This window comes from Ranitomeya imitator, chromosome 4 (assembly GCF_032444005.1).
Source record: "Ranitomeya imitator isolate aRanImi1 chromosome 4, aRanImi1.pri, whole genome shotgun sequence".
Taxonomy (NCBI): Eukaryota; Metazoa; Chordata; class Amphibia; order Anura; family Dendrobatidae; genus Ranitomeya; species Ranitomeya imitator.
Genome location: NC_091285.1, coordinates 274782456 through 274802668, shown reverse-complemented (window position 1 = coordinate 274802668; position 20213 = coordinate 274782456). Strand labels below are relative to the sequence as shown.

At 45.4% G+C, this 20213-nt stretch overlaps 1 protein-coding gene across 1 annotated transcript in view; it reads left to right on the top strand.

The window, feature by feature from the left end:
- The first annotated feature begins 5280 nt into the window (after window positions 1-5280).
- LYZ (lysozyme) overlaps window positions 5281-20213 on the top strand; it is a 37872-nt gene continuing 22939 nt past the window's right edge. The window contains exons 1-2 of the mRNA XM_069764633.1: window positions 5281-5512; window positions 6630-6794. Of these exons, the coding sequence (XP_069620734.1) occupies window positions 5371-5512; window positions 6630-6794 (307 nt within the window). The 5' untranslated portion in view covers window positions 5281-5370. The remainder of the gene's footprint in view (window positions 5513-6629; window positions 6795-20213) is intronic.

Sequence of the window (20213 nt, the reverse complement as noted above, 5' to 3'; positions counted from 1 at the left end):
CAGTACCAATGACGGCAGACCTAGCGGACCGCTTAGTGCACTTAGGACAATCAGAAATAGCATGAGTGGAATCACCACAGTAGAAACACAGACCATTCAGACGTCTGTATTCCTGCCGTTCAACTCTAGTCATAGTCCTATCGCACTGCATAGGCTCAGGTTTAACCTCAGGCAGTACCGCCAAATGGTGCACAGATTTACGCTCGCGCAAGCGTCGACTGATCTGAATGGCCAAAGACAAAGACTCATTCAAACCAGCAGGCATAGGAAATCCCACCATGACATCCTTAAGAGCCTCAGAGAGACCCTTTCTGAACAAAGCTGCCAGCGCAGATTCATTCCACTGAGTGAGTACTGACCATTTCCTAAATTTCTGACAATATACTTCTATATCATCCTGACCCTGGCACAAAGCCAGCAAATTTTTCTCAGCCTGATCCACTGAATTAGGCTCATCGTACAGCAATCCGAGCGCCAGGAAAAACGCATCGACACTACTCAATGCAGGGTCTCCTGGCGCAAGAGAAAATGCCCAGTCTTGAGGGTCGCCGCGCAAAAAAGAAATAATAATCAAAACCTGTTGAATAGGATTACCAGAAGAATGAGGTTTCAAGGCCAGAAATAGCTTACAATTATTTTTGAAACTTAGAAACTTAGTTCTATCTCCAAAAAACAAATCAGGAATAGGAATTCTTGGTTCTAACATAGATTTCTGATCAATAGTATCTTGAATTTTTTGTACATTTATAACGAGATTATCCATTGAAGAGCACAGACCCTGAATATCCATGTCCATACCTGTGTCCAGAATCACCCAAATGTCTAGGGGAAAAAAAAAGTGAACACAGAGCAGAAAAAAAAAAATGATGTAAGAACTTTTTCTTTCCCTCTATTGAGAATCATTAGTTTGGGCTCCTTGTACTGTTATGTTTGCTAATGACAGGTGTTATGAAGGCAATCCAGAAACACAGTGTGCTTAGCGATCAGAGCGCACACAGTGATCTGACAAATACCCAAAAATACAAGAACGAGCTCTGAGACGTGGAAACTCTGTAGACTGCACACCTGATCCTATCCTAAACACAACTAAAAGCGGCTGTGGATTGCGCCTAACAACTACCTAGGCAACTCGGCACAGCCTAAGAAACTAGCTAGCCTGAAGATAGAAAAATAGGCCTGACTTGCCCCAGAGAAATTCCCCAAAGGAAAAGGCAGCCCCCCACATATAATGACTGTGAGTAAGATGAAAAGACAAAACGAAGGGATGAAATAGATTCAGCAAAGTGGGGCCCGATATTCTAGGACAGAGCGAGGACAGTAAAGCGAACTTTGCAGTCTACAAAAAACCCTAAAGCAAAACCACGCAAAGGGGGCAAAAAAACCCACCGTGCCGAACTAACGGCACGGCGGTACACCCTTTGCGTCTCAGAGCTTCCAGCAAAACAAAAGACAAGCTGGACAGAAAAAAAGCAACAAAAAAGCAAAAAGCACTTAGCTATACAGAGCAGCAGGTCACAGGAACAATCAGGAGAAGCTCAGATCCAACACTGAAACATTGACAAGGAGCAAGGATAGCAGCATCAGGCGGAGTTAAGTAATGAAGCAGTTAACGAGCTCACCAGAACACCTGAGGGAGGAAGCTCAGAAGCTGCAGTACCACTTGTGACCACAGGAGTGAATTCAGCCACAGAATTCACAACAGCCACCTGTGGTGTTCGGTCAGGGTGACCGACGCTGCTGTGGGGTCTGCTGGGGTGATGGAACGGCAGCTGGATGGTATACCTTCCCACAGGTGAAGTATGTCCCCAGGGCTTCCCAGTAAGGTGGATGGTGATGGTGTGAGGTGCAGTCAATAACGAGGACACAAGGTTGCAGTCTCTTTACCTCTTTACTGAAGACTTCCGGATCCTCAATCCAGAGCACGCTTAACAGGGCTAACTGGGACCGGCCGGTCCGATGGGCACATCCAGAATTCCCTTTGCAGGTGGAAATCGTTGCCTACCAATAGCACCTGTGTGATGTAGTGCTACCCTGCTGAGCATTCGGAATAGTCCTCACAACTTCTGTTCTCGTTCATTCGTTCTTTCTAATTTGTTCCAGATCTTTCTAGTTCAATGTCCCCCAGGTATGTTATGGCTAGGATGCACCCGTATGACGGGAAGGCCTGGAGTTCTTCCGGGACCCTAGAGACACCCCTCTCCCACAGTTGCCCCCTATGTCTTCGTAGGTGTTTAGGTGAGACAGCCAACCTATAATTAACTGTCTTGCGGAGTTTGAAGTAAAGTGTAGAGTCAGTTACTCCCTCGGTGTTCCGGCCACCGGCTACGCGCCTCAGTAGGATGTTGCCTCGGTCTCACGGCACGACTCCTACTGGTTCTCCTTTGTGCTTGATCTCGTTTCTCACTGTTCCACAATATCCTTCGCTTCGTGTCTCTTTCTTAGGATACCGCTGCGGGGTGTGCAGGCGCGGTTCCGTAACATTCTGCCCTGTTCGCTAGGCACCTGCCAGGTTCCCACACCTGACAGGGACCCCCCTGTGTCTTCTCCCTGCAACACCCCCTGCCACGGGATGTTGCCTGAATCCAACCCAGTCAGCTTCTGACTAACTTCCTATCCAATCCCTAGTTTTACCAGTGTGAGGAGTGGCCCAATAAATAAAGCCCTTTGCTCCCCCTAGTGGCCGGAGTGTGAAGTGTAATGTGTGCTGGTGATACCTGGTCAGTAGAATTCCTTCAGTGCCATCAGACGTACCATCACTCCCCTTAGTGGCAGAGTGTCATACTGCAACGACCAGATCTCTGGGGCGCTGCACTAATGCCGATGTTCTCTCTAGAATCTAGTGTCTTGTGGTGAAAGTTGCCAAGCCCACGGCTTTAGGCAGAGGGGGAGGTATGTGAGGTGACTTTTGGACACCTAGTAGTTGGGAGATAAACTTTAAGTAATGCTTCAGTACATACAGGACTAAAAGGGGTTAATCAGCCATGACAGATTGATTATGAGAAGCTGATGAGTTGGGAGAGACTCACCGTATCTCTACCCCTGGGTGTGGTTCACTTTGTAAACGGAGAGATGTTTGTCTCACACATGCCTGTGTGTATGGAGGTGTGCAGATCTCCTGGATTGAATACCTTTGCTTAAGGACTAAGAGACCAGACTCTAAGCCAGACAGAGTAACCAGCACTATTGTATGGATTTTATGCTTTATGCTGTACTTTGACCCTCACATTCAGAGTTTCATCAGGGACTTCCTTCAATCAGGACAACAAAAGGAGACCATAAGCCGTACTGCAATGAGGATAACAGCTCACAGGCCTAAGCAATATGCCCCTACATAGCCTCCTACATACAATATGAGCCCCCACCCAGCCCCCGATATACAGTATGAGCCTCCACATAGCTCCATACATACATAATGAGCCCACATATAGCCCCCTACACACAGTATAAGTCCACACACAACCACCTACATACAGTATGAGCACTCACATAGCCCCCAGTATACAGTATGAGCCCCCACATAGACCCTAAATACAGTATGAGCCCCCATATAGCCTCCTACGTACAGTATGAGTCTTCATATAGCTCCTTATATAATGTATGAGCCAGCACATAGCTCCCTATATAAAGTATGAGCCCACACATAGCCTCCTATTTACAGTATGAGCTTGCACATAGCTCCCTAGATACAGTATGAGCCCTCACATAACTCCCAATATATAGTATGATCCCGCACATAGCCTCCTATTTACAGTATGAGCCTGCACATAGCCTGCTATATACAGTATGAGTCCCCACATAGCATATTATAGCCTCCTATATACAGTATGAGCTCGCAAATAACCTCCTATATACAGTATGAGCCCCTTATATACAGTATGAGCCCTCACAAGGGCTTCTATATACAGTGTGAGCCCCTACATATCTCCCTATATACAGTATGAGCCCACACATAGCATATTATATACGGTATGAGCCCTCACATAGCCTCCTATATACAGAATGAGCTCACACATAGCCTCCTATATATAGTATGATCCCCCATACAGCCCCCTATAAATAGAGAAGACAGAGATCGTTTACTGAAGAACTGTTCATATAGATTAGGAAGCGATTAATTTGCTTTGTGACTGGGGCTAATATGCCAGCCATGTTACTGCGAAAAACCGGATCTAAAAACATTTATTTCAATGCTGTTTTGCCCCCCAAAAGTCTTTTATAACCTTATGATTGACATAATGTATGAAATAAATGAAAATGTAAAATAAAGCAAGAAAAAATATGTAAACAAAAAGTTACTGGCAGTACGAATCGTTCTCACCCTGCCCCAGTAAAAAGAAGACCCCTTATAACTGATATATAAAAATAATTTATTTGGAAAGGAAAACCATTTTAAATACATTTTATTGTCCTTTTTGGTTGAAAAAAATAACAATTTCACAAATGTGTAAAGCACTTTACTTTATTTTCCCCACAAGAAAAAGTAGGTTGCATGTACCACAAAAAAATGGCCAAAAATTATTTGATTATCCAAATGAGACAATTTAGAGCTTTTAAAACTAAATGTATGGAAAAAAATGTATGTACGAAAATGTGCATGGTCATAAACGGGGGGAGAGATAGCCTGGTGTCGAACAGGTTAAATGCTCTTCCTGTAACAGCTAAATTTGGAGAAAACTTTAATCCCAGATTTTTAATCCATTAGATATTTACTTACAAAGCAGCCCTATGGCTTATGTCAGTTTTACATATCAGATTTTTTTCTTCTGCCTGGAAAAACAGACCTTTTTTTTCAGTGTGGTAGAACCATTTCTGGTCCATGTTTCTTTTTTTTGTATCTTTTTTGCATGTGTTTTTCTGGAACAAAGAAATAAATTCCTTCGCCATCAAGAAGTAAAGTACAGCACATGGATGACATTCAAGTGCTATCTAATTTCCTTTTTTTCCACAGGGTAATTTACTTGTAATTCTCGAGTTTGATCCACAACACAGATCTAGGCAGGACATTCAACTACACATAACCTACATCAAATCTCAAACTAAATAGATTTTTTTCTAAAGGTACTAAATGTCACAAACCTTGAAAAAACCATACATTTTTGGTATATGTAACTGTAATGTATGCTAATGTACAATTATTTTGAATGATAAAAAAAATCAAACAACATTAATCATTCTGTTCGTGGAAAGAGGAACTAGACGAACGTCTTTTGAAATGTGACAGGCAATTTCGAGGAACTTGGTTTACAGCTTTTGTGGTATTTTTTCCCATGACCACAATTGGTTTACTCTGTGAACAAAGACTAGTTGTATTTTACGACAGGTATATAAGCATTTTATGTGACAGGCACACCTTAATCTACGAGCACAACTATGAAGTGGCAAATCCATATCATTGGAGGTCTCCTGATCATAAGTGTATTTGCAAGTGGAAAAAAGTTTGAAAAATGTGAACTTGCAAAGGACATGAAAAATAAAGGACTTGATGGTTTCAAAGGTTACAGTCTGCCAAACTGTAAGTATATTTTGGTTCCACAATTTTAAGTGGAGATAAGTTCTTTTTGCATTTTCTGATTTTAGTAATTGATACAGGAAGTTTTCCTTACCTTGTTTCCTATATAATAAATGCTAGAAAAAAAATTCTCAATGCGCACTCGCTTGCACTGTGATCCCGGTATTTCCCTTGAACACTATATAGCTTTAACATGTTCTTGTGGCTTATAGATTATCACCACATTCATCATTTTTACTCCTGTGTAATTGCTTATACACTATATCAGCACTGGTAAGCGTGTTCTTCTTATTTTGCACATCCAATTAATGATAAAAATTGCTTGGAAAGAGCAGAAGTCTGGAAATAATAGCAAATAGACAGGAAGCAAAGTTTATATATTTGTTTGTTTTTGATTTTTTTATTTATTTTGCCTCTCTATTGTGGGAATATTGGCAATCAAAATATTTGGCACCTAGTGAGTTAACTTTAGTGGGATTAGATATTTTTCACTAATGGAGTGTAGGCCTCCCTGTACAAGTTGCTATCGGATAACACCCACTTGGACTTAAAAGTTAATTCATTATGTGCTAATACTTTGATAATATCTCCACAACAGAGAGGCAAAATTAAAATGAGGCAGTAACGTTTTATTACGTTCTGCAGCCACTGTTACATCATGTGTCCAGTGACAGTGACAGGTCCCCATTAAAGTTCCAAACAACCCTTTTGAATAGTGTTATTGAAATACCAGGACCATATAGAAAAATGCTACAAAAAATATGCATATTAGGATCCACAATAGTTCTAGTACTTGTAGGAATCTGTCATAAGAGCCATGGTGCCTGAACCACGGCCAGCAGGAATCAGGCACAAACATTCAGAACAAACATTGAAATGGCGTCCGATGGTGTATCTTCTCTGACTAGTCTGTGGCCCGCTTCTTCCCTCCCAGTTCCAGTTGACTGGTAAGTCCCCCCCATGTGATCCTAAGGGATCGGGCAGCATGAAATATGACGGTTTCCCTTTAAGTTGTTAAATAAGTGATAATATGTTGTGATAAAGGACTAGTTGGTATTTATGATAGTAATGGCTGTGTAATAACACCAAAATGTTGCTCTTGAAACTAAAATCTCTACAGGGGTATGTACTGCCTTCTACGAGAGCTCCTTTAACACAGCCAGCACAAACTTCAACCCAGGCGACAACAGTACTGATTATGGCATTCTTCAAATAAACAGTCGATGGTGGTGTAATGATTTCAAGACCCCTAGAAGTCACAATGCTTGCAACATCAACTGCCAAGGTAAAGAGACTGGAATGAGAAGAGAAGACAATATTTTTTTTTTTAAATATATGAATTGTAATAGTATGTGAAAAAAGGAAGTAACAGAGAACTATATAGTTTTATAAGGGTTAGGCTCCTTTAGCATCAGTCACATGATAAACATCTGCTTGATATAAGCTGCACATTACTATGGACTTAAATATTTAATGATCGACAGATATTATAAGTAAAAGAACCATAAGATATTCGATAGCAGCAGGAGATTAATAAAATAGAAGTAAAAATATTGGTAATGAAATTCCTAATATAATTGCTGCCAACTTGAGAATATGGAATCTTTTGAAACTTAACCCCTTTACCCCCAAGGGTGGTTTGCACGTTATGGACCAGGCCAATTTTTACATTTCTGACCACTGTCTCTTTATGAGGTTATAACTCCGAAACGCTTCAACGGATCTTAGCGATTCTGAGATTGTTTTCTTGTAACATATTGTACTTCATGATAGTGCTAAAATTTCTTCGATATAACTTGCGTTTATTTGTGAAAAAAACGGAAATTTGACGAAAATTTTGAAAATTTCACAATTTTCCAACTTTGAATTTTTATTCTGTTAAACCAGAGAGTTATGTGACACAATATAGTTAATAAATAACATTTCCCACATGTCTACTTTACATCAGCACAATTTTGGAAACAAACATTTTTTTTTCAAGGAAGTTATAAGGGTTAAAATTTGACCAGCAATTTCTCATTTTTACAACAAAATTTACAAATCCATTTTTTTTAGGGACCACCTCACATTTGAAGTCATTTTGAGGGGTCTATATGGCAGAAAATACCCAAAAGCGACACCATTCTAAAAACTGCACCCCTCAAGGTGCTCAAAACCACATTCAAGAAGTTTATTAACCCTTCAGGTGATTCACAGCAGCAGAAGCAACATGGAAGGAAAAAATTAACATTTTACTTTTTAGTCACAAAAATGATCTTTCAGCAATAATCTTTTTAATTTCCCAAGGGTAAAAAGAGAAAATGGACCCCAAAAGTTGTTGTCCAATTTGTCCTGAGTACGCTGATACCCCATATGTGGGGGGGACCACTGTTTGGGCGCATGGCAGGGCTCAGAAGGAAAGGAGCGCCGTTTGACTTTTTCAAGCTAAATTTGGCTGGAATTGAGATCGGACGCCATGTCGCATTTGGCGACCCCCTGATGTGCCTAAACAGTGGAAACCCCCCACAAGTGACCCCATTTTGGAAACTAGACCCCCCAAGGAACTTATCTAGATGTGTCATGAGCACTTTTATCCCCCAAGTGCTTCACGAAAGTTTATAACGCCCGGGCGTGAAAAAAAAAATTCCTATTTTTTCCACAAACATGATCGTTTAGTCCCCAATTTTTTATTTTCTCAAGGGTAAAAGGAGAAATTGGACCCCAAAAGTTGTTGTCTAATTTGTCCTGAGTACGCTGATACCCCATATGTGGGGGGGGGACCACTGTTTGGGCGCATGGCAGGGCTCAGAAGGAAAGGAGCGCCGTTTGACTTTTTCAAGCTAAATTTGGCTGGAATTGCGATCGGACGCCATGTCGCATTTGGCGACCCCCTGATGTGCCTAAACAGTGGAAACCCCCCACAAGTGACCCCATTTTGGAAACTGTACCCCCTATGGAACTTATCTAGGTGTGTGGTGAGAATTTTGAACCCCCATGTGCTTCACTAAAGTTTGTAATGCCCAGGCGTGAAAATAAAAAATCCTATTTTTTCCCACAAAAATGATATTTTAGTCCCCAATTTTTAATTTTCCCAAGGGTACCAGGTGAAATTGGACACCAAAAGTTGTTGTCCAATTTGTCCTGAGTACGCTGATACCCCATATGTGGGGAGGAACTACTGTTTGGGCACACGTTGGGGCTCGAAAGGGAAGTAGTGACGTTTTGGAATGCAGACTTTGATGGAATGTTCTGCTGGCATCATGTTCCATTTGCAGAGCCCCTGATGTGACTAAACAGTAGAAACCCCCCACAAGTGACCCCATTTTAGAAACTGTACCCCCTATGGAACTTATCTAGGTGTGTGGTGAGAATTTTGAACCCCTATGTGCTTCACTAAAGTTTGTAATGCCCAGGCGTGAAAATAAAAAATCCTATTTTTTCCCACAAAAATGATATTTTAGTCCCCAATTTTTAATTTTCCCAAGGGTACCAGGAGAAATTGGACCCCAAAAGTTGTTGTCCAATTTGTCCTGAGTACACTGATACCCCATATGTGGGGAGGAACTACTGTTTGGGCACACGTTGGGGCTCGAAAGGGAAGTAGTGACGTTTTGGAATGCAGACTTTGATGGAATGTTCTGCTGGCATCATGTTCCATTTGCAGAGCCCCTGATGTGACTAAACAGTAGAAACCCCCCACAAGTGACCCCATTTTGGAAACTGTACCCCCTAAGGAACTTATCTAGGTGTGTGGTGAGAATTTTGAACCCCCATGTGCTTCACTAAAGTTTATAATGCCCAGGCGTGAAAATAAAAAATCCTATTTTTTTCCACAAAAATGATATTTTAGTCCCCAATTTTTAATTTTCCCAAAGGTAACAGGAGAAATTGGACATCAAAAGTTGTTGTCCAAATTGTCCTGATTACGCTGGTACGCCATATGTGGGAAAAAACTGTTTAGGCACACGTTGGGGCTCGAAAGGGAAGTAGTGACGTTTTGGAATGCAGACTTTGATGAAATGGTCTGCGGTCGTCATGTTCCGTTTGCAGAGCCCCTGATGTGCCTAAACAGTAAAAAAAAACCACAAGTGACATCATTTTGGAACCTAGACCCCCCCCCCAAGGAACTTATCTAGATGTGCCCCCTTTTTGGAACTAATGTACGCTTTCTTGTAAAGTAAATTAGTAGTGCATGGAGGTGTGGTACAATCTGAAGCAATCCTTCATACACAGGCCAGGTTTTTCGGGGCAGGTGTCGCATTGATAAATGGTGTCCTTGCGTATTCCCCTTTTGTAACACACTCGGCACCTTTTTTGCGGCTTACCTTTTCTGCCGGTTGGCGGGACCACCCCCGGAAAATGCTGGCCTGGTACGATACGAGCACCTTCAGTTCCGGAAGTACTGGGGCCAGCTCCTTCCCTCGTGCCAAATAACAGGGCCTTAACCACTACCTCCTGGAACTGAAGGTACGACGTATCGGTGTGGCGTGCACATCGTAACAGCAGGAAAGCGTTGAGCATTGCCATTTGTACAATGTGCACGGCCAGCTTTTTGTACCACACCTTGGCCTTTCTCAAAGCACTGTATGGTTGGAGGAGTTGATCAGAGAGATCAACCCCCCCCATGCTTTTGTTGTAGCCCAGCACACAGTCCGGTTTGCAGACCTGTGTAGAGGTACCCCGTACAGTGCTGAGGGCTCTGCCATCACCATGTATGGTGGTCAAGAGAAGGACATCCCTCTTGTCCTTGTACTTGACCACCAGCAGGTGGTCGCTACATTGGGCCTTGCTCTCACCTTTTCTGAGCATCTGCCCAAGTAGCGTCTTTGGGAGGCCTCTCTGATTTTTGCGGACAGTACCGCAGGCTGCGGTACCTCGCGCAGAGAGGGATCTGTAGAGTGGGATGATGGTATAAAAGTTATCAGTATAGAGGTGATAACCTTTATCCAGCAGTGGGTGCACCAAATCCCACACGATCTTCCCACTCACTCCCAGGTCAGGAGGACACTCAGGGGGTTCAATCCTGGTGTCCTTCCCTTCATACACTCTAAACCTGTGGATGTACCCTGAGGCACTCTCACACAGCTTGTAGAGTTTGATTCCGTACCTGGCCCTTTTGTTGGGCAGGTATTGACGGAATCCGAGCCGCCCCTTAAAATGGACCAAGGACTCATCCACGCAGATGTCCCTTTTGGGCACGTACACTTCAGAAAACTTTTTGTTGAAGTGTTCGATGACCGGCCGAACTTTGAACAGCCGGTCAAAGTTGGGGTCATCTCGTGCGGGACACTGTGCATTATCGGAATAATGCAGAAATTTATGGATGGCCTCAAAACGTCTCCGAACCATGGCCATTCGGAACACTGGAGTGTTATATAAAACATCTACACTCCAATATTGCCGAATTTCTGGCTTCTTCACGATCCCCATGTGGAGGACCAGGCCCCAAAACTGCATCATTTCAACTGCGTCTACAGGAGACCAGTTGGAAAATGATGTACTGGGGTTTTGCTCCAAAAATTGACGAGCATACAAATTAGTTTGCTCCACCATGAGGTTAATAAAATCCTCAGAGAAAAAGACTTTGAAAAAGTCTGTTTCTGTGAGGCCCGTGGTGTCAAACTTGATTCCTGATTCTGCCACAAAATCAGGAATCAGTGGCTCGTAATTTTCGGGGGGCGAGGTCCATGTGGGTTCCGCAGTGGGGAGCGCTGGTTCAGGAGTCGTGGGGGCTGCCTCATCTTCTGTCCTGGGGCGTCTGCTTGGCGGTTCCGCAGGGCCCGAGGAGGAAGATGAGGAGGAAGAGGAGGAGGAGGAGGAAGAAGGAGAGGATGAAGAATCAGAAAAGTAAAGAAAAGTGGGATCCTCTCCCTCGCTATCAGTGTCGGAGGCAAGGAAAGCATATGCCTCCTCCAATGAATAGCGCTGTTGGGACGATTTTTGTGTGAATATGGTGATTGGGTGCACTTTATTGATAACTGTATGTGTATGTGTGGGGGGATAGTGATTTGTGCAAACTTATCTGAAAAGAAAATGCTAAAAGGAGAAGAAAAACCTGTAAAAAGAAAAGTCTAAAACAGCAGGCCCAGCTCTGATCAGTGAACTGTTTCACTTATCAAAATTTGGCCGCTGCTTGATGTGCGCACGAGGGTCGGGCAAGGGGGGGGGGGGGGAGTTGGGAAAACGGCAGGCACAAACTCTGATAAGAGAACTGCGTCACTTATCAAACTTTGGCGGCTGCGGGATGTGTGTACAGAGTTGGCGCAACGGGGGTGAGGGAAAAAAAGCGAGCGTGAGCGTTGATCGGTGAACTGCGTCACCAATCAACGCTCGGCGGCTGTTAAATGGGCGCACGGAAGGAGGTACAAAGGGGGGTAAAAAGAGGGGGAAGGGAGATGGGGGTGGAAGTGAGGATTGGGCAGGGATAAGTGATCAAAATGTACGGTTGTAGTCAGGTGGCGCAAAGGGGGGGTGAAAAAAAAAAAAAGGAAAACGGCAGGCACAAACTCTGATAAGTGAACTGCGTCACTTATCAAACTTTGGCGGCTGCGGGATGTGTGTACAGAGTTGGCGCAACGGGGGTGAGGGAGAAAAAGCGAGCGCGAGCGTTGATCGGTGAACTGCGTCACCAATCAACGCTCGGCGGCTGTTAAATGGGCGCACGGAAGGAGGTGCAAAGGGGGGTAAAAAGAGGGGGAAGGGAGATGGGGGTGGAAGTGGGGATTGGGCAGGGATCAGTGATCAAAACGTACGGTTGTAGTCAGGTGGCGCAAAAGGGGGGGTGAAAAAAAAAAAGGAAAACGGCAGGCACAAACTCTGATAAGTGAACTGCGTCACTTGTCAAACTTTGGCGGCTGCGGGATGTGTGTACGGAGTTGGCACAACGGGGGTGAGGGAAAAAAAGCGAGCGCTGATCGGTGAACTGCGTCACCAATCAACGCTCGGCGACTGTTAAATGGGCGCACGGAAGGAGGTGCAAAGGGGGGTAAAAAGAGGGGGAAGGGAGATGGGGTGGAAGTGAGGATTGGGCAGGGATAAGTGATCAAAATGTACGGTTGTAGTCAGGTGGCGCAAAGGGGGGGTGAAAAAAAAAAAAAAAAAAAGGAAAACGGCAGGCACAAACTCTGATAAGTGAACTGCGTCACTTATCAAACTTTGGCGGCTGCGGGATGTGTGTACAGAGTTGGCGCAACGGGGGTGAGGGAAAAAAAGCGAGCGCGAGCGTTGATCGGTGAACTGCGTCACCAATCAACGCTCGGCGGCTACTAAATGTGCGCACGGAGGCGGCACAAATGGGGGTGGAGGGTGTAAAAAGAGGGGGAAGGGGGGATTGGGGTGGATGAACGGGGATTGGGCGGCACGGATGAACGGGGATTGGGCACGGATGAATGGGGATTGGGCACGGATGAATGGGGATTGGGCACGGATAAAACTTACGTTTAGTTGTCTTCTTCTTTAGCAGGGATTGTGGTGCTACAGGCTGCTGTGGCACCACAATACCCAGCACGGCAGGGAGATCCAGGCACAAAATCCAGCAGGGAGATCCAGCAGTATGACCGCTCTGTAGGAATCCTCAGCTAGAATGAGGACCCTGCAGAGCGGTCATACACAGGTCAGGCAGGTGACACAGACAGGTCATAGAGCGGTCATGCTGCTGCTGTGACCTGTCATTGGTGGGATCGACCATAACATCGATCCCACCAATCAGAGCTTTCCTGGTGACCTGGCTGTGACCTGCCTAGGATCGAACTGTTCGCGCCGTTCCTAGGCAGGTCATAGCCAGGTCACCTGCAGGGCACAGAGCGGTCACAGCGTGATCGCCGCTGCGCCCTGTGATTGGCGCAATCGACGATGACATCGATCGCACCAATCGGCTCCTGCAGGCCCTGCTGGGCCTGCACTGTGTCCTATCCTAGGATCGGTGCTACTAGAGCACCGATCCGCGCAGGTTCCGGCAGGGCACAGCGCGGTAATACCGCGCGGTGCCTTGCGATTGGCGCGATCGATGCGATCGGCGATCGCGCCAATCCGGGGTGTTCTTGCCGGTGCCTGGCGTTGCCAGGCACCGGACCTAGGATCGAGTACATCGGTACTCGATCCTAGCCTGTCACCTCATTGTTTCAGCCTCTCCGATTGGCTGAAACAATGAGAATGGCTGTGATTGGCTGTTCAGAATTGAACAGCCAATCACAGCGATCGAGAGGGCGGGTGGGCGGCGACAATGCCCTGGATGCCGAGGCCATCTTCCCCCAGGTAAGATGGCGTCGGAATTTTAATGCGATCACCGCGACTTAAGTCGCGGTATCGCATTAAAGGGCATGACGTACTATCCCGTCGAGGGTCAGATAGGCCCAGGGCACCTCGACGGGATAGTACGTCGAAGGTCAGAGAGGGGTTAAATTTGCAAGATTTGGCAAATTTTTCCCCCAAAATCAAAAGTAGCGACAAAAATTTGCTGCAAATTGCAGGTTCTCCAGTTGCCTTAAAAAGTGTGTTTAAGGCCTCTTTCACACATCTGTGTCTGCGGTACATGTGGAGACAGTTTTCACACGTACCAGAGACACTGACACACGTAGACACATTCAAATGTGACACAAGTAGACCCATTCAGTGTGTTTCCACGGACCATGTGTCCATGTGCCCCACACATAAACATGTCCATTTTTTATCATCAGCACGGATGGCAAAACGTCCCGCACATGTGCACACGGAGAACACACATTGATGTCCTCCATGTGACACGCATCGGCACCGGGGAAAAAGTAAACGCTGTTCCCTGGCAGCAGGTGCGGAAGACAGCTCTCATCATTCTCCCCTGCTCTGCCGGCAATCAGCGCGAGCAGAGGAGAATGAAGAGAGTTATGTTAAAGTCAGAACGATGACAGCAGGTGGGGGCTTTTGGGACTCTTACTCCCATCATCCAACACCTGCTGCCACTAATAACAGTGACAGCAGGAGCGGATGATAGGGGTATTCCTCAGATGTCACCTGAGATATAACGAATTAAATGAATGAAAACTCTGGCGTGGGTTCTCCCTATTTTTTTTAACCAACCGGGAAAAACTCACAGCAGGGGGCTGGAACCCTCAGCTGTCAGCTTCAGCAAGGTTGGTTATCAAGAATAGAGGGGTCCCCACGCTGTTTTTCTAAATTATTGAAAAACAGCGTGGGGTCCCCGCCATTTTTTACAACCAGCCTTGCTAAAGCTCACAGCTTGGGGCTGGTATTCACAGGCTGCTAAGGGGCCATTGATATAGGCCCCTCCCAGCCTAAAAACAGCAGCCCACAGCTGCCCAGAAAAGGCGCATCTAGATGCACCAATTCTGGTGCTTTGCCCGGCTCTTCCCACTTGCCCTGTAGCGGTGACAAGTGGGGTTAATATTTGTGGAGTTGATGTCATCTTTGTATTGTTCGGTGACATCAAGCCCACAGCTTATGTTGTGAGTTCTGCTTTTGGGCTCCCTCTGGTGGTTACTGATGGTACCGGGTGACTTGTGTTCTCTGCGGTCTCTGGTGTCCACCTGTTCCATCAGGTTATGGGAGTTTCCTATTTAACCTGGCTTTTTTGTCATTTCCTCGCCGGCTATCAATGTAATCAGCGTGTCTTTTTACCTCTGCTCCCTGCGTCTGTTATCTTCAGGACAAGCTAAGTTTTGATTTTCCTGTTCCGCGTTTTGCTTAATTTTTGTCTTAGTCCAGCTTGCAGAGTTGTGATTCCTTGCTGCTGGTTGCTCTAGTGGGCTGAAATTACTCCTCATTTTCCATGAGTTGGCACATGAGTTCAAGTAATTTCAGGATGGTTTTTTGAAGGGTTTTTCGCTGACCGCGCAGTTCACGTTTGTATCCTCTGCTATCTAGCTTTAGTGGGCCTCATTTTTGCTGATTCTATTTTCATAACTACGTATGTGCTTTCCTCTCATTTCACCGTTATTACATGTGGGGGGCTGCTATTTCTGTGGGGTGTTTCTCTGGAGGCAAGTGAGGTCTGTGTTTCTTCTTATAGGGGAAGTTAATCCTTCGGCTGGCGCGAGACGTCTAGGAATCATCGTAGGCACGTTCCCCGGCTACTGCTAGTTGTGTGTTTAGGTTCAGGATCGCGGTCAGCTCAGGTTCCATCACCCTAGAGCTTGTTTTGTTTTTGTGCTTGTCCTTTTGTGATCCCCTGCCATTGGGATCATGACAGTATAGCCGGCCCGAAAAAATTGGTCATCGTTTTGGCTGAAGTAGGAGGAAAAGTAGTCTGAGGAAGTTTTTTTTTTTTTTTTTTCCCTCCTCAGTGTTTGCTGCCTAGCCTTAATTGCAGCTTGACTGCTTCTTTCCTCCTCTTAATCCTTAAATGGCTCTGACCTCAGCTGTTTATCATGGACGTCCAGAGTTTGGCTTCCAGCCTGAATAATCTTGCGGCTAAGGTTCAAAATATACAAGATTTTGTTGTACATACGCCTATGTCTGAACCTAGAATTCCTGTCCCAGAGTTTTTTTCTGGAGATAGATCTAGTTTTCTGAATTTTAGGAACAATTGCAAGTTGTTTCTTTCCTTGAAATCTCGCTCCTCTGGAGACCCTGCTCAGCAGGTCAAGATTGTTATATCTTTCCTGCGGGGTGACCCTCAGAATTGGGCATTTGCATTGGCACCAGGGGATCCTGCGTTGCTCAATGTGGATGCGTTTTTTCTGGCATTGGGTTTGCTCTATGAGGAACCTAACCTAGAGATTCAGGCTGAAAAAGCTTTATTGGCTCTCTCTCAGGGGCAAGATGAAGCAGAAATATATTGTCAGAAATTTCGGAAATGGTCGGTGCTTACTCAGTGGAATGAGTGCGCTCTGGCTGCAAAATTCAGAGATGGCCTTTCTGAGGCCATTAAAGATGTTATGGTGGGGTTCCCGGCGCCTACAGGTCTGAATGAGTCCATGACTATGGCTATTCAGATTGATCGGCGTTTACGTGAGCGCAAACCTGTGCACCATTTGGCGGTGTCTTCTGAACAGGCACCTGAGATAATGCAATGTGATAGAATTCAGTCCAGAAGTGAACGGCAAAATTATAGGCGGAAAAATGGATTGTGTTTTTATTGTGGTGATTCAGCTCATGTTATATCAGCATGCTCTAAACGCACAAAAAAGGTTGATAAGTCTGTTGCCATTGGTACTTTACAGTCTAAGTTCATTCTGTCTGTGACGCTGATTTGTTCATTATCATCCATTTCCGTCGATGCCTATGTGGATTCAGGCGCTGCCCTGAGTCTTATGGATTGGTCATTTGCCAATCGCTGTGGGTTTAGTCTGGAACCTCTGGAAGTTCCTATTCCTTTGAAAGGAATTGACTCTACACCTTTGGCTATGAATAAACCTCAGTACTGGACACAAGTGACCATGCGTATGACTCCCGTTCATCAGGAGGTGATTCGCTTCCTGGTACTGTATAATTTACATGATGTCTTAGTGCTTGGTCTGCCATGGTTACAAACTCATAACCCAGTCCTGGACTGGAAAACAATGTCTGTGTTAAGCTGGGGATGTCAGGGGGTTCATGATTATGTATCTCCGATTTCTATCGCTTCATCTACTCCTTCTGAGGTTCCGGTATTTTTGTCTGATTATCGGGAGGTTTTTGAGGAGCCTAAGCTCAGTTCGCTTCCTCCTCAGAGGGATTGCGATTGTGCTATAGATTTGATTCCTGGCAGTAAATTCCCTAAAGGTCGTTTGTTCAATCTGTCAGTGCCAGAGCATACTGCTATGCGGAATTATGTTAAGGAGTCCTTGGAAAAGGGACATATCCGTCCATCTTCGTCCCCTTTGGGAGCAGGTTTTTTTTTTGTGGCCAAAAAAGATGGTTCCTTGAGGCCTTGCATAGATTATCGTCTTTTGAATAAGATTACAGTCAAATATCAGTATCCTTTGCCATTGTTGACTGATTTGTTCGCTCGCATTAAGGGGGCTAAATGGTTCACAAAGATTGATCTTCGGGGTGCGTATAATCTTGTGCGGATAAGGCAGGGTGATGAGTGGAAAACCGCATTTAATACGCCTGAGGGCCATTTCGAGTATTTGGTGATGCCTTTTGGACTTTCTAATGCTCCTTCTGTCTTCCAGTCTTTTATGCACGATATTTTCCGTGAATATCTGGATAAATTTATTATCGTGTATTTGGATGATGTTTTGGTTTTTTCTGATGACTGGGAGTCTCATGTTCAGCAGGTCAGGAAGGTGTTTCAGGTCCTGCGGGCCAATTCTTTGTTTGTAAAGGGTTCTAAATGTCTCTTTGGAGTCCAGAAGATTTCTTTTTTGGGGTATATTTTTTCCCCTTCTACTATTGAGATGGATCCCGTCAAGGTTCAGGCTATTTGTGACTGGACGCAGCCTACATCTCTTAAGAGTCTACAGAAGTTCTTGGGCTTTGCTAATTTTTATCGTCGCTTCATAACTAATTTTTCTAGTGTTGTTAAGCCTTTGACGGATTTGACTAAAAAGGGTGCTGATGTTACTGATTGGTCTCCTGCGGCTGTGGAGGCCTTTCAGGAACTTAAGCGCCGGTTTTCTTCTGCTCCTGTGTTGCGTCAGCCAGATACGTCGCTTCCTTTTCAGGTTGAGGTCGATGCTTCCGAGATCGGAGCGGGGGCGGTTTTGTCACAGAGAAGCTCCGATGGCTCAGTGATGAAGCCATGTGCGTTCTTTTCTAGAAAATTTTCGCCCACTGAACGGAATTATGATGTTGGTAATCGGGAGCTTTTGGCCATGAAGTGGGCATTTGAGGAGTGGCGTCATTGGCTTGAGGGTGCTAGACATCGTGTGGTGGTCTTGACTGATCACAAAAATCTGATGTACCTTGAGTCTGCCAAGCGTCTGAATCCTAGACAGGCTCGTTGGTCACTGTTTTTCTCCCGTTTCAATTTTGTGGTTTCATACCTGCCAGGTTCAAAGAATGTGAAGGCGGATGCTCTTTCTAGGAGTTTTGTGCCTGACTCCTCTGGAAATTCTGAGCCCACTGGTATCCTTAGGGATGGGGTGATTTTGTCGGCTGTCTCCCCAGACTTGCGACGTGCTTTGCAGGAGTTTCAGGCGGATAAACCTGATCGTTGTCCGCCGGAAAGACTGTTTGTTCCGGATAATTGGACCAGTAGAGTCATGTCCGAGGTCCATTCTTCTGTGTTGGCAGGTCATCCTGGAATATATGGTACTAGAGACTTGGTGGCCAGGTCTTTTTGGTGGCCTTCCTTGTCGAGGGATGTGCGTTCTTTCATGCAGTCTTGTGGAGTTTGCGCTCGGGCTAAGCCTTGCTGTTCTCGGGCCAGTGGATTGTTGTTACCTTTGCCTATCCCGAAGAGGCCTTGGACGCACATTTCCATGGACTTTATTTCGGATCTCCCTGTCTCTCAAAAAATGTCCGTCATATGGGTTGTGTGTGACCACTTTTCTAAGATGGTTCATCTGGTACCCTTGCCTAAGTTACCTTCCTCCTCTGAGTTGGTCCCTCTGTTTTTTCAAAACGTGGTCCGTTTGCATGGCATTCCGGAGAACATCGTTTCTGACAGGGGATCCCAGTTTGTGTCTAGATTTTGGCGGACGTTCTGTGCTAAGATGGGCATTGATTTGTCCTTTTCGTCTGCATTCCATCCCCAGACGAATGGCCAGACGGAACGAACTAATCAGACTTTAGAAACTTATTTAAGGTGTTTTGTTTCTGCTGATCAAGATGACTGGGTTACCTTTTTGCCGCTTGCCGAGTTTGCTCTTAATAATCGGGCTAGTTCTGCTACCTTGGTTTCTCCTTTCTTTTGTAATTCAGGGTTTCATCCTCGTTTTTCCTCTGGTCAGGTGGAGCCTTCTGATTGTCCTGGAGTGGACATGGTGGTGGATAGGTTGCATCGGATTTGGAGTCATGTGGTGGACAATTTGAAGTTGTCCCAGGAGAGGGCTCAGCAGTTTGCTAATCGCCGTCGCCGCGTGGGTCCTCGACTTCTTGTTGGGGACTTGGTGTGGTTGTCTTCTCGTTTTGTTCCTATGAAGGTCTCTTCTCCTAAGTTCAAGCCTCGGTTCATCGGTCCCTATAGGATCTTGGAAATTCTTAACCCTGTGTCGTTTCGTTTGGATCTCCCGGCATCGTTTGCTATTCATAATGTGTTCCATCGGTCGTTGTTGCGGAAGTATGAGGTACCTGTCGTTCCTTCGCTTGAGCCTCCTGCTCCGGTGCTGGTGGAGGGTGAATTGGAGTATGTTGTGGAGAAGATCTTGGATTCTCGTGTTTCCAGACGGAAACTCCAGTATTTGGTCAAGTGGAAGGGTTATGGTCAGGAGGATAATTCTTGGGTGATTGCCTCTGATGTTCATGCTGCCGATTTGGTCCGTGCTTTTCATAGGGCTCATCCTGGTCGCCCTGGTGGTTCTCGTGAGGGTTCGGTGACCCCTCCTCAAGGGGGGGTACTGTTGTGAGTTCTGTTTTTGGGCTCCCTCTGGTGGTTACTCATGGTACCGGGTGACTTGTGTTCTCTGCGGTCTCTGGTGTCCACCTGTTCCATCAAGTTATGGGAGTTTCCTATTTAACCTGGCTTTTTTGTCATTTCCTCGCCGGCTATCAATGTAATCAGCGTGTCTTTTTACCTCTGCTCCCTGCGTCTGTTATCTTCAGGACAAGCTAAGTTTTGATTTTCCTGTTCCACGTTTTGCTTAATTTTTGCCTTAGTCCAGCTTGCAGAGATGTGATTCCTTGCTGCTGGTTGCTCTAGTGG